Below are 15,043 nucleotides of genomic sequence, written 5' to 3'. Positions count from 1 at the left end.
AGTATGGTGATGGCTGCATCATGCTGTGGGGATGCTTCGCTGCAGCAGGCCCTGGAAGGCTTGTGAAGGTAGAGGGTAAAATGAATGCAGCAAAATACAGGGAAATCCTGGAGGAAAACCTGATGCAGTCTGCAAGAAAACTGTGACTTGGGAGATGATTTGTTTTCCCTGAAAGACAATGATCCCAAGCACAAAGCCAAAGCTACACAGGAATGGCTTAAAACAACAAAGTTAATGTCCTGGAGTGGCCAGGTCAGAGACAAAACCTCAATCCAATACAGCATTTGTGGCTGGCCTTGTAATTTGTATACACACATTCTTTCTCTCACCTCCTTTTTCTCCCTCTGTCCCTCTGAATATACCCCTTGCCCATCTTCTGGGTCCCCCCCCCCCGTCTTTCTTCCCGGACCTCCTGTCCCATGATCCTCTCGTATCCCTTTTGCCTATCACCTGTCCAGCTCTTGGCTCCATCCCTCCCCCTCCTGTCTTCTCCTATCATTTTGGATCTCCCCCTCCAACTTTCAAATCCCTTACTCACTCTTCCTTCAGTTAGTCCTGACGAAGGGCCTCGGCCTGAAACGTTGACTGCACCTCTTCCTAGAGATGCTGCCTGGCCTGCTGCGTTCACCAGCAACTTTTATGTGTGTTGCTTGAATTTCCACAATCTGCAGAATTCCTGTTGTTTGTGAACTCTTAATTTTGTGTTTTATGTGTCTTCTTGTTGCTGTTTGTGCTATTTGTTCTTTTGTGCGTGGGGGGAGGGGTTGATGTTTTCTTTGAGTAGGTTCCATAGTTTTTTTGTTTTGTGGGGAAGATGAATCTCGGGGCTCATCTACATACATACTTTGATAATAAATGTACTTTGAATTCTTTGAATCCTATTGCAGACAAAGTGGCAATGGAACAGGGAGAGGGAAATCATGGTTTGGAAAGAGAAAAGGGAGGGAGCTGGAAGCACCAGACAGACGCTCTGTAATGATCAATAAACCAACTGTTTGGAATCAAATGACCTTGCCTGGTGTCTCAGGGCTGGGTCAACCCGTCAACCCCCACCCCAGCACTCCTCTGCCACCTTTCCCACATACCTCCCACTCTGCTCCACCCTCGCCATTCTCAACATCCTTTGCTCCCGCCAGATTTACAAACCTGCTCTCTGCTCCACGTTGACAAATACAATATTGTGCTAAAGTCTTAGGTATTATACATATACACACACAGACACACACCTAAGACCTTTGCACAGTACTGGTACAATATCTAAGGGACCAGACAATAGCTACCTGTGCAACTCAAGGCCTGTCTGTCAGAAGTAGCTGCTGCTCCCCTCTCTCTGGCAGGAGCAATACCTCTCCCTCAATAGTGAGAGAGAGCCGGTGAAATGTTAAAGTGTTGGAATGGAGAGTGGTTGTTTCGTTGGACTTCAGATCATGGTCTTCAGCAGCTTTGGGTGGCGCTTTTGGTGAAGGAAGTGGATGGGTGAGGGTTGAAGTTTAGGCTGCTGCTTGTGCTTGGGAGTCAGGGAGGGGGATGCTTGGGGTTCTACCGTTTTCTGACATTCATTCTTTAGAGCCTTACTTCTGTTTTGTGGATGTCTGTAAAGAGCAAGAATTTCAGGTTGTATACTATATACATTCTCTGATATTAAATTGAACCTCCAGCTAAGTTGTTCCTGTACAGGTAAAGACTGACACCTACCTGACAATGTGGAAATTGCTCAGATGTATCCTGTTCACAAAACACAATACACTCAATCCATCTGACCTTACAAAACCATCAGCACACAACTGCAGGGATTAGTACATACTTCAGGACGGACTGCATGCCTCAGCAAGACTCCTCACACGGCACATTCCACAGCAATGTCCTAGCTGGTAGAGATCAAGGGTAGCAAAGGCACGGGAACATAGCCAAGCCACTTGAAATACATCTCCATCCCTTCATCATCATTGGGTATAACTCTACAACAGCATTGTGGATATACCTACAATGGCAGTAGCTCACCACTACCTTCTCAGGGACAGTTCTTGGGTTCAACTTGAATAAGCATTATTCTTGAGCTGAGAGAGTACAGCAAGCGTAGTCAGAAGGATTAATTGATTATGACTGACCGGCCATGATGGGACCTTGTTGGCCTGGAGTCAATGCTGAGGATTATAAACACTGCTCCTTGTCATGTACATACAACTTGGAGTCTCTTCAGTCGCTGGGACAGGATGCACCCAGGATTCTGATGGGGGAGTCTAGAACATTATCTGTCAGCACAAACTGTGTCAGACTGAGAAAAATCAAAAACTGCAGTTGTTGGAAATTTCAAATAAAAACAGAAAATGCTGGAGACACTCAGCAGATCAGGCAATAGCCGTGAAAAGAGACACAGAGGTTAAAGTTTTTTGGAAAATAAAAAATAAGCTGCAGGATGGGCGAGGAAAAAAATGGATAGAACAAAAGGAAAACCTCTGACAGCATGCAAACTTGTTTACCATGGTGAAAAGCTGTTGAAGCCATCTGGCCATGCTTTCTTCTTGCTGCTACCACCAGGAAGGAGGTATAGGAGTCTCAGGTTCAGGAACAGTTATTACCCCTCAACCACCAGGCTCCTGAACCAGAACTAGAAGTATTGTGAACAGCTTTGGGCCCCTTTATCTAAGTAAAGATGTGCTGGCATTGGAGAAAGTCCAGAGGAGGTTCATAAGAATGATTCTGGAAACGAAAGGATTAATGTATGAGGAGCATTTGATGGTCCTGGTCCTGCACTCACAGGAACTTAGAAGAATGAGGGGGTCTCACTGAAACACACTGAATATTTAAAAGTCTAGATAAAGTGGATGTGGAGAGGATATTTCCTATAATGGGCGAGCTTAGGAACAGCCTCAGAATAGAGGGTCATCCGGCCCATCGAGCCTGCCCTGCTATTCAATAAGATCATGGCTCATCTGTCCGTAAACTCAGCTCCATCTACCTGCCTTTTCCCCATAACCCTTAATTCCCCTACTATGTAAAAATCTATCTAACTGTATCTTAAATATATTTAGTGAAGAAGCCTCAACTGCTTCCCAGGGCAGAGAATTCTACAGATTCACCACTCTCTAGGAAAAACAGTTTCTCCTCATCTCCGTCCTAAATCTTCTCCCTTGAAACTTGAGGGAATATCCCCTAGTTCTAGTCTCACCTACCAATGGAAACAACTTTCCTACTTCTATCTTATCTATACCTTTCAAAATTTTGTATGTTTCTATAAAATCCCCTCTCATTCTTCTGAATTCCAGAGAGTATAGTCCCAGGTGATTGAATCTCTTCTCATAAGTTAACCCCTTCATCTCTGGAATCAACCTGGTGAACCTCCTCTGCATTGCCTCCAAAGCCAGTATATCCTTCCTCAAGTATGGAGACCAGAACTGCACACAGTACTCCAGGTGCAGCCTCACCAGTACCCTGTAGTTGCAGTATGACCTCCCTGCTCTTGAATTCAATCCGTCTAGCAATGAAGGCCAACATTCCGTTTGCCTTCTTAATAACCTGTTGTACCTGCAAGCCAACATTTTGCGATTCGTGCACAAGCACTCCTAAGTCCCTCTGCACAACAGCATGTTGCAGTCTTTCATCATTTAAATAATAATCTGCTCTTCTATTATTCCTTCCAAAGTGGATGATCTCGCACTTACCAACGTTGTATTCCATCTGCCAGACCTTGGTCCACTCACTTAACCTATCTGTATCCCTCTGTAGATTCTCCACATCTGATGTACAATTTGTTTTCTCACTCAGTTTAGTGTCATCAGCAAATTTTGCTACATTACATTCAGTCCCCTCTTCCAAATCATCAACGTAAATGGTAAACAGCTGCGGGCCCAGCACCGACCCCTGCGGCACCACTGACTGCCAACCGGAGAAACACCCATTTATACCAACTCTTTGCCTTCTATTGGTTAACCAATCCACTATCCATGCCAATAAACTTCCTCCGACTCCATGCATCTGTATCTATTTATAAGTCTCTTGTGCAGCACCTTATCGAACACCTTCTCGAAATCCAAGTATACGACATCCACCTATTCCCCTCTATCCACTGCACTCATGTCCTCAAAGAACTCCAGTAAGTTTGTCAAACTGGACCTGCACTTTCTGAATCCATGCTGCGTCTGTCTAATGGAACCACTACTTTCTAAATGTTTCGCCATTTCTTCCTTAATGACAGCTTCAAGCATTTTCCCGACTACAGATGTTAAGCTAACTGGCCTATGGTTGCCCGTCTTTTGCCTATATCCTTTTTTAAAAAGTGGCGCGATATTTGCTGTCTCCCAATCCGCCGGGACCTGCCCAGAGTCTAGAGAATTTTGGTAAATGATTACCAACACGTCTACTATAACCTCCGCCAATTCCTCAGCACCTTGGGATGCATCCCATCAGGACTAGGGAACCTATCTACCTTCAGGCCCATCACTATCTCTTTAGTGACAGTGATTTTATCGAGGTCCTTACCTCCCATTTCGTCCATAACATCATCAACATCATTTGCCAGATCTTTACCCATTCTCTTAACCTATATATCTGTACTGATAAAGTATGTAAAAAGGGTTAACACTTTGTTAAACAATAACAGCCTGTTTTTCTGAAAGAAGCCGCTGATGAAATCAACAGATGTGCTAAGCCATGCTGAGCTATATTTCTTCTTGAAGGTAGCTAGCTAGGGTTTCAGGATGCTTATCTCCTTGTGCACTCATAGGACCATTCCAGCCTGTTTCTCTACGTTCTGTCCATTATGCCTATTCTGTAATTTGTCTTTTGGGGCTGTCATGTAGTGGATAACTTTGACTCCAGCCTGTCTTGTATGAGAGGTATCTGAACAAATATATCTGTGTTGCAAGGGGAATTTTTAGTTAGTTTGGTGGATCGGGCAGGAACAGTCACAGACAGACTGTTCCTGTTTGAGCGACTAACTGAGTAAGCCGCAGGTGCTTTGAATAAAGAGTTTGTACTTATACGGTCTCTGAGTAATTTTATCTGGATTCGACTTCCACAGTACCTTCTTTTTATTTTCTTCACAAGTCCTTTCCTACATACCCTAGTGTCATTAGTAAATCTACCAAACTCAATGCCTTCATCTAAGTCACTGATGCCCAGCACTAATCCCTGTGAAAAACTATTTATATTTACTCCCCATGTCTTATTTGCCAACCAACCTTCCATCTATTCCAAAATGTTACTTTCCATAACATAAACATTATTTTTCCACAATAACAGCTGTGCAGCACATTATCAAGTGTCTTCTGGAGACGATGACAAATCTACTTGGCCCATATTTTTGACAAACTCTAATAAATTACAAATAAACTCTTCTTGAGCTTCCGGCCGGGAACAAGTGTAGATTATAACCGATGTTTCAATGACAAACTTTGCTATCTTCATCAGGGATGATGTGTGGGCATGTCTATCCCTGTAGTCCGTCCAATCCGATTTCTGGTCTCCCACCTCGTTTACAATCTAATTCCAGTTCTTTGTCTCTTTAAATTTTTTTTCCCCTCTAGTTCTATTTCAATGGCTTTCTTTATCAGGCAGTCCCAAAAGCCCGTAGTTTTGTGCCATTGAAGTCATCCCAATAGCCATGGTGAATGCAGTGTTCTGCACCACCAATTTCTCTGGGTAACCCAAATGGATACATCTCCTGTGCTTCCTGATGTGGTTTCCACTGTGCATCCCATCTGATGATATACACTGCTTCGCATTCACATAGAATCCAGCAAACACCAGCCAATGCCTATGAATGTGGAGCAGCGTATATTGGCCTAGCGGGAGGCATGGTGGAAACCCGCATCAAGGAGTACAGGAGGTGTATTCATTTGGATATCTGCTAGGATATTCCAAGTCTGGACTAGCCAGAGCTTTATATAGCTGCAACATAACCTGTTTTGGCTCTTGAACTCAATCCTCCAACTAATGAAGATGAACATACCATACACCACCCTAGCGCCATAGTACCATGGCAGTTAGCGTGACAATAGTACAACTTGGGTTTATCAGAGTTCGACTGTAGCACCATCTAAGTTTATACATTTTCCCCATGATCGCTTGGGTTTCTTCCCCAGTCCAAAGATGGTTCCTACCTCTATCAAAATTCAAAGTTAAATTATTATTATTGTTATTTGCAGGCAGCCACAAAACAAAAAAAACAATCAAATCCACAAACTTCTTCACACAATAAAGACCAACTGTTTACCCACTGTGCAAAAAAAAAGAACAAATCGAGCAAACAGATGATACATGGAACATGAACCACAGAGTCCCCGAAAGTGAGTCCACAGCCACGGAGCCGGTTTAGTACTGAGATGAGCACAGCTGGTTCACGAGCCCATTGGCTGCAGCCACAGCCGTCCAATCAGTTCAACACTGAGGCCAGTGAAGCTACTCCAGGAGCCCGATGACTGCAGGGCAACCTAGTGGCATGAACCCAAGCTCCTGCACCACCCGCCCAGTGGTAACAGCAGGAAGAGAAGGAGACTGGTCAAACACACCTCCTCTTACTGCTCCTTCCACCCACCACCACTGGTATGCAGAACTTGCTCCTCAGCACTCCTGTAGGTCTTTTCCTCCTCATTATAATACATCTGGCTTTAGCTTCTTTCCAAATTTCAGGCTGAATTAGATCATATTATGATCACTTACTCCAAAGGGTTCTTTTACCTTAATTTCTCTAATCAATTCTGGTTCATTACACAACACCCAATCCAGAACAGCTGATCATCTAGTGGGCTCAACCATGAGCTGCTCTGAAAAGTCATCTTGTAGGCACTCTAGAAATTCCCCATCATGCTGGTGATATTAAATCTGATTCTCATTCTTATTCTCTAGAAATTCCCTCTCCTGGACCCTAGCACCCACCTGATTTTCCCAATCTACCTGCATATTGAAATCCCTCATTACTATTGTAACACTGCCCTTTTGGCATGCATTTCTAAGTCCCATTGTAATTTATAGACCACATCCTTACTATTGTTTGGGGGTCTGTATATGTCTCCCAACGAGGTCTTTTCACTCTCTGCAGTTCCATAGCTCCATCCACAATGATTCAACATCTTCCAACCCTTTGTCACCTCTTTCTAATGATGTGATTTCATTTTTTTTACCAGAAGAGAAACACCATCCCTCTACCTTCCTGCCTGTCCTTCCAATACAATGTGTATCCTTGATATTAAACTCCCAGCTGTAATCTTCTTTTAGCCATGATTCTGTGATGCCTACAACATCATACCTGCCAAAATGCAACTATACTGCAAGTTCATCTACCTTATTCTTTATACTGCACGCATTCAAATATAACACCTTCAGTCCTGTATTCACCCTTTTCAAATTTGTTCGCCATTTACACTGCAACTCATCCTATTGACTTCAATTTTGCCCTATCAACAGCCTCTCACTACTCATTGCCTCTGTAAATCAGCTAATTAGCTTGTAACGAATTCTACATAAGAGCCAGATACTGCTGTTTCCTTTGAATACTATGATTTACTATCATATGATCAGCTTCCAGGTGCAAGATGCTTCCTCTCAACCCTCTATGCAAAATACTGTCAAATCAGAGACTGAGCTCAGGGTAAGACTAACATATGGGGTTAACTGCACACGTAAGGCAAATTCAAGAGGTGTCCACAACTAAATGTGTGACGTGGAATGTAGCAGGAACGGCAACCTCTTATTCTTGCTGATACTTCAGTGACTTATCTCATGCATGGGCTTACACAGTGAGTTTTCAAACTCACTATTCAAAATGGATCTAGAACTTTCCTGGTGTATATGACAAATAAACTCTTCTCTGGCTTCCAGCTTGTACCCAGCTGGAAGCCCGAGAAGAGCTTAAATCACTATTCAAGCTTGGTTTCTTCTGCAAGTTACTGATGAATGCAAATGAGTCAAATCCATCTGCATGCATCTTCTAAACATACCCACTGGGTGGCAGCCACAGTCCGCTGTCTGCAATTCCTCTCCCAACTGAATACAAGAGTTTGCACACTCCATGAATGGGGTAATCTCTATTACAGACATTTAAACCACATGTATCAGAAATGTTGATGGATTAAGCAGGGATACACATGCACCACTGGCATTACTGATGAATATTAGTGTCAAAGGTCTACCTGGAGTCGCTGACAAACTTTCCAGGGAATGTGCTTACCTTGTTGGAGGTGGGGATCTCTGCTTTGGTTTCTCTTTCTCTCGCTCTCTGTCCTTTTGTGCTCTCTCTTTCTCTTCTCGCTTCGCTCGTTCTCGCTCCCACTCTTCTTTTCTTCGCTGCCGTTCTTTGTCACGTTCACGCTCCCTGTCCCGCTCTCGTTCCCGTATCCTGTTTCCTCGTTCTCTTTCTCTTTCTCTTTCCCTCTCGCGCTGCTCTCGGTGTCTGTCTCGCTCCCTTTCGCGATCTCTTTCTCTCTCCCTTTCTCTCTCTCTTTCCTGGCACAGAAAGAATAAAAAAGACGATGTTTACTTTCACTATCAACCTTCAAAGCAGCATTGAAAATTTCACCCTTCAACTGGACCTTGAGCCAGTCAAGCAATTGATGGACTAGTCAAATGGTGATTTCACTCTGTGCTAGGCTAGTTTATTTTAGCTGAGTCAGCAACAGCTCAAGATGTAGGTTCAAGGTAGTCGGAGTGGTGACAGAAATCTTGTCCCAACTAATGATGCACAATGTGTGTGCTCATCAACAAGGACAGAAGTGAACCCAATGGCTAGGGAAGGGTGAAACAGCACTACCCTTGGAAAGAGATAACCACATGGGGGAGTGGGTAAATTGTTACATTTCAGATCACCTGAGGTCAGAATAGGAAAACAAAGTTTAACACATAGCTAAGGAGATGAGAGATGATATAGGATGGAGCTCTTTAGATTTTTGGATCATTAGGCTCTCTTCCACGAAAGATGGGGTGATTTACACCCAAGCTGGATGAGGAAGGTTTGCTAGTGTTGCACGGTGGGGGTGGGGGAGGGGTTCATAACAGAGTTGCAGGGGGGATGGGGACCAGAGTGCCAGAGCAGTGGGTGTGTGAAACATTGTCAGGAATTGAAAGATTCAGCATGGTGGGATTAATAGCCTAAATTCTGAGACTCAATGTAAGGAGTATTGTAGACAAGACAAATGAGCTTGGGGTACAGATCAGGATGTGAAATTATGACATTGTAGCGCTTAGATAGACTTGGTTGCAGGAGAGGCAGGACTGGCAGCTCAGGGTTTCAGGGTTCCATTATTTTAGATGTAATAGAGGGGCAAGGGTGGCATTACTAGTCAGGGAAAATTTCACAGCAATGCTCAGACTGGCAAAGTTGTTTAGTGAGGCTTTATAGGTGGGACTGCAGAGTAAGAAAGGGATTATAGGGCTTCTCAACTGGGTTCCGCAAGAGATCGTGATTTTAAAAATACATTGTTTTTTGAACTTTGCACAATGCTCCGATGTCAGTGCTCACAGCGGGGGGCAGTGACCCCATTAGCATTCTCATCAGGGGTCTCTCAGCTCAGTTTAGCAGTAAGCAGTAGTTTATTTAGTTGAGTCCATTCTCAAATTTTGACGAGATAGGGGAGGCCGTTGATTACTGGTGAGCGGTGTATTGCACAGGGGAGGACAGTAGGCTGACAACGAGTGTGTAGTGTGTTTTCCAAGCACGAAATAGATTCGCCCAACTTGGGCTGTGACGTCAGCCTTTCCTTCCCGAATTACCTCCCCAGCTTCCCCTTACACACTGCCGACTGACTTACGGGAGCAAACACACTCTACCAGTGTAGTACAAAATTGCAGGGAAATTTTCATTCTAAAGTCAGCCCAATGTGGTGATTTTGAAGAGGAGGCGTGAGATGGAAGAGGAGGATTCTAGGCCTACATACAATATTGACAAGGTTAACGATGAAGAATTACAATCAACTGAGTCATTTCACAACACTAGTACAACACCGTCAGTCTTTACAATGAAAGTTACTTATCAATGGGTTTTACATGGACTGGTGATCTGATTTGTCCTATTCCATTGTGCCTAGTCTGTGGGCAACAACTTACAAATGCTGCAATGCCTCCAGCAAAATTGAAAAGACACTTAACTACAAATCACAGCCATATTAAATGTAAAAGTGCTGATTATTTTAAAAGGCCATTGGAATCTCAAAACAGAGTAAAGCTTTTGTTAATAAAGTCACAGTCAGTAAAAACTCAGGAAGCAAGTTATTTAGTAGCAGAACTTATTACCCAGAAAAGGAAAGGTCACACAGTTGGTGAGAAACTAATAATGCCAGCATGTAAAATTAGAGTGGGTAGGATAAGCTGCAGTACTAAAAATTGCAAAGGTTTCACTCTCAAACAGTACGATAAGTCGACATACTGATAACATATCACATGATGCTCAAGAGGTTTGTGTGAGACACTGAAAAACAACAGCTTCTCTATCTAGGTTGATGCATCACGAGATTTCACCAATAAATGTCATGTGGCAGCATTTGTAAGATTTGTAAAAGATGGTGAAATTCAAGAAAATGTTTTCCTGTTCCAAAGAGCTGCCCGAAACAAGCAAAAACCGAGATATATTTAATGTTTTGTCTTCATTGAGCAGCTGGAGCTGCGATTGGATTCATACTGGAGCATCCGCGACGCTGAGAAAGCGGTGAATAGCACGTTCAGTGACTTGGCCACACCGCAGGTAAAGGCTACACAGGCAGAAATGGAATGGGTGACCACTAGACAGCATAGCAGTAGGCAGGTAGTGCAGAAGTCCCCTGAGGTCATCTCCCTCCTAAACAGATATACTGTTTTGGATACTGTTGGGGGAGATGTCTCATCAGGGGAAGGCAGCAGCAACCGAGTTCATGGCACCATGGGTGGCTCTGCAGCACAGGAGGGAAGGAAAAGGAGTGGGAGAGCTGTAGTGATAGGGGATTCGATTGTAAGGGGAACAGATAGGCATATCTGCAGCCGCAAACGAGACTCCAGGAGGGTATGTTGCCTCCCTGGTGCAAGGGTCAAGGATGTCTCTGAGCGGCTGCAGGACATTCTGGAGTGGGAGGGTGAACAGCCAGTGGCCGTGGTGCACATAGGTACCAACGATATAGGTAGAAAACGGATGAGGTCCAACAAGGTGAATTTAGGGAGTTAGGAGGTAAACTAAAAAGTAGGACCACAAAGGTAATAATCTCTGGATTACTATCAGTGCCACCTGCTAGTCAGAGTACAAATAGGAGGTTATTTCAGATGAATACCTGGCTTGAAAAATGGTGCAAGGGAGAGGGATTCAAATTTCTGGGGCATTGGAACAGTTCTGGAGGAGGTGGGACAGGTACAAACAAGACGGTCTGCACCTGGGCTGGACTGGAACCAATGTACAAGGGGAAGCATTTGCTACTGTTGTTCAGGAGGATTTAAACTAATATGGCAGGGGGATGGGAACAAGTGCAGAGAGACAAAGGGGTGTAAAATGAGGGTAGAAGCAAAAAATAGTAAGGTGACAAGTAAAAGTGGCAGGCAGGCAAATCCAGGGCAAAAATCAAAAAGGGCCACTTTTCAACATAATTGTATAAGGGCTAAGAGTGTTGTAAAAGCAAGCCTGAAGGCTTTGTGTGTCAATGCAAGGAGCATTCGTAACAAGGTTGATGAATTAAAAGTGCAGATTGTTATTAATGAATATGATATAGTTGGGATCACAGAGACATGGCTCCAGGGTGACCAAGGATGGGAGCTCAACATTCAGGGATATTCAATATTCAGGAGGGATAGACATGAAAGAAAAGGAGGTGGGGTAGCATTGCTGATTAGAGAGGAGATTAACGCAATAGAAAGGAAGGACATTAGCCGGGAGGATGTGGAATCGATATGGGTAGAGCTGCATAACACTAAGGGGCAGAAAACACTGGTGGGAGTTGTGTACAGGCCACCTAACAGTAGTAGTGAGGTTGGGGACGGTATTAAACAGGAAATTAGAAATGTGTGCAATAAAGGAACAGCAGTTATAATGGGTGACTTCAATCTACATGTAGATTGGGTGAACCAAATTGGTAAGGGTGCTGAGGAAGAGAATTTCTTGGAATGTATGCGGGATAGTTTCTGAACCAACATGTCAAGGAACCAACTAGAGAGCAGGCTATTCTATACTGGGTATTGAGCAATGAGGAAGGGTTAGTTAGCAATCTTATCGTGCGAGGCCCCTTGGGTAAGAGTGACCATAATATGGTGGAATTCTTCATTAAGATGGAGAGTGACATAGTTAATTCAGAAACAAAGGCTCTAAACTTAAGGAAAGGTAACTTTGAAGGTATGAGACGTGAATTAGCTAAGATACTGAAAGGGTTGACGGTGGATATGCAATGGCAAGCATTTAAAGATCGCATGGATGAACTACAACAATTGTTCATCCCAGTTATGCAAAAGAATAAAAAAGGGAAGGTAGTGCACCCGTGGCTGACAAGGGAACTTGGGGATAGTATCAATTCCAAAGAAGAAACATACAAATTAGCCAAAAAAAGCAGCACACATATGGACTGGGAGAAATTCAGAGTCCAGCAGAGGAGGACAAAGGGCTTAATTAGGAAAGGGAAAAAAGTTTATGAGAGAAAGCTGGCAGGGAACATAAAAACTGACTGTAAAATCTTTTATAGATATGTGAAAAGAAAAAGATTGGTTAAGACAAATGTAGGTCCCTTACAGTCAGAAACAGGTGAATTGATCATGGGGAACAAGGACATGGCAGACCAATTGAATAACTACTTTGGTTCTGTCTTCACTAAGGAGGACATAAATAATCTACCGAAAATAGTAGGGAACCGAGGGTCTAGTGAGATGGAGGAACTGAGGGAAATACATGTTAGTAGGGAAGTGGTGTTAGGTAAATTGAAGGGATTAAAGGCAGATAAATCCCCAGGGTCAGATGGTCTGCATCCCAGAGTGCTTAAGGAAGTAGCCCAAGAAATAGTGGATGCATTAGTGTCGATTTTTCAAAACTCTTTGGATTCTGGATTAGTTCCTGAGGATTGGAGGGTGGTTAATGTAACCCTACTTTTTAAAAAAGGGAGAGAAACCGGGGAATTATAGACTGGTTAGCCTGACATCAGTGGTGGGGAAAATGCTAGAGTCAGTTATCAAAGATGTGATAAACAGCACATTTGGAAAGCAGTGAAATCATCGGACAAAGTCAACATGGATTTGTGAAAGGAAAATCATGTCTGACGAATCTCAGAATTTTTTGAGGATGTAACTAGTAGAGTGGATAAGGGAGAACCAGTGGATGTGGTATATTTGGATTTTCAAAAGGCTTTTGACAAGGTCCCACACAGGAGATTAGTGTGCAAACTTAAAGCACACGGTATTGGGGGTATGGTATTGATGTGGATAGAGAATTGGTTGGCAGACAGGAAGCAAAGAGTGGGAATAAATGGGACCTTTTCAGAAAGGCAGGCAGTGACTAGTGGGGTACCGCAAGGCTCAATGCTGGGACCCCAGTTGTTTACAATATATATTAATGACTTAGACGAGGGAATTAAATGCAGCATCTCCAAGTTTGCAGATGACACGAAGCTGGGCGGCAGTGTTAGCTGTGAGGAGGATGCTAAGAGGATGCAGGGTAACTTGGATAGGTTAGGTGAGTGGGCAAATTCAGGGCAGATGCAATTTAATGTGGATAAATGTGAGGTTATCCACTTTGGTGGCAAGAACAGGAAAACAGATTATTATCTGAATGGTGGCCGATTAGGAAAAGGGGAGGTGCAACGAGACCTAGGTGTCATTGTACACCAGTCATTGAAAGTGGGCATGCAAGTACAGCAGGCGGTGAAAAAGGCGAATGGTATGCTGGCATTCATAGCAAGTATTCCAGTACAGGAGCAGGGAGGTACTACTGCAGTTGTACAAGGCCTTGGTGAGACCACACCTGGAGTATTGTGTGCAGTTTTGGTCCCCTAATCTGAGGAAAGACATTCTTGCCATAGAGGGAGTACAAAGAAGGTTCACCAGATTGATTCCTGGGATGGCTGGACTTTCATATGATGAAAGACTGGATCGACTAGGCTTATACTCGCTGGAATTTAGAAGATTGAGGGGGGATCTTAATGAAACGTATAAAATCCTAAAGGGATTGGACAGGCTAGATGCAGGAAGATTGCTCCCGATGTTGGGGAAGTCCAGAACGAGGGGTCACAGTTTAAGGATAAGGGGAAGCCTTTTAGGACCGAGATGAGGAAAAACTTCTTCACACAGCGAGTGGTGAATCTGTGGAATACTCTGCCACAGGATACAGTTGCGGCCAGTTCATTGGCTATATTTAAGAGGGAGTTAGATATGGCCCTTGTGGCTAAAGGGATCGGGGGTATGGAGAGAAGGCAAGTACAGGGTTCAGAGTTGGATGATCAGCCATGATCATACTGAATGGCGGTGCAGGCTCGAAGGGCAGAATGGCCGACTCCTGCACCTATTTTCTATGCTTCTATGTTTCATATCTGGAAACAAAAGGTCTGACTCAGAGGAATGGTGTTGGCATCTGTATTGATAGTGCCCCATCAATGGATGGCTCTATCAACCATTGTAAAAAAAAAAGTCCGGACATTGTCACAATACCTTGCTTTCTTCACAGAGAGGTGCTGATATCAAAAACTCTTGGAGATGAAATGAAAAAAAGTTACGGATGATGCTATAAAAATGGTTAACTTTATTAAACAAAGACCTCTGTACTTACTTCAAAGCACCTTAAAACTGTACCCTCTCGTGCTAGCCATTTCAGCCCTGGGAAAAAGCCTCTGACTATCCACACGATCGATGCCTCTCATCATCTTATACACCTCTATCAGGTCAGCTCTCATCCTCCGCCGCTCCAAGGAGAAAAGGCCGAGTTCACTCAACTGATTCTCATAAGGCATGCTCCCCAATCTAGGCAACATCCTTGCACCCTTTCTACGGTTTCCATGTCCTTCCTGCAGTGAGGTGACCAGAACTGAGCACAGTACTCCAAGTGGGGTCTGACCACGGTCCTATATAGCTGCAACATTACCTCTCAGCTCTTAAAAACAATTTATAACCTTTACTTAAATTA

General features: G+C 43.7%; 1 protein-coding gene across 2 annotated transcripts in view; it reads right to left on the bottom strand.

Moving 5' to 3' along the window:
• zc3h18 (zinc finger CCCH-type containing 18) overlaps nucleotides 1–15,043 on the bottom strand; it is a 318,015-nt gene that overhangs the window by 182,350 nt on the left and 120,622 nt on the right. For both annotated transcript variants that reach the window (XM_063067274.1, XM_063067273.1), the window contains one exon: nucleotides 8,168–8,442. In XM_063067274.1, coding sequence (XP_062923344.1) covers nucleotides 8,168–8,442 — 275 coding nt within the window. The remainder of the gene's footprint in view (nucleotides 1–8,167; nucleotides 8,443–15,043) is intronic.

The sequence above is a fragment of the Mobula hypostoma genome, chromosome 14, assembly GCF_963921235.1.
Source record: "Mobula hypostoma chromosome 14, sMobHyp1.1, whole genome shotgun sequence".
NCBI classification, from domain to species: domain Eukaryota; kingdom Metazoa; phylum Chordata; class Chondrichthyes; order Myliobatiformes; family Myliobatidae; genus Mobula; species Mobula hypostoma.
This window is presented reverse-complemented; position numbering and strand designations above follow the sequence as displayed.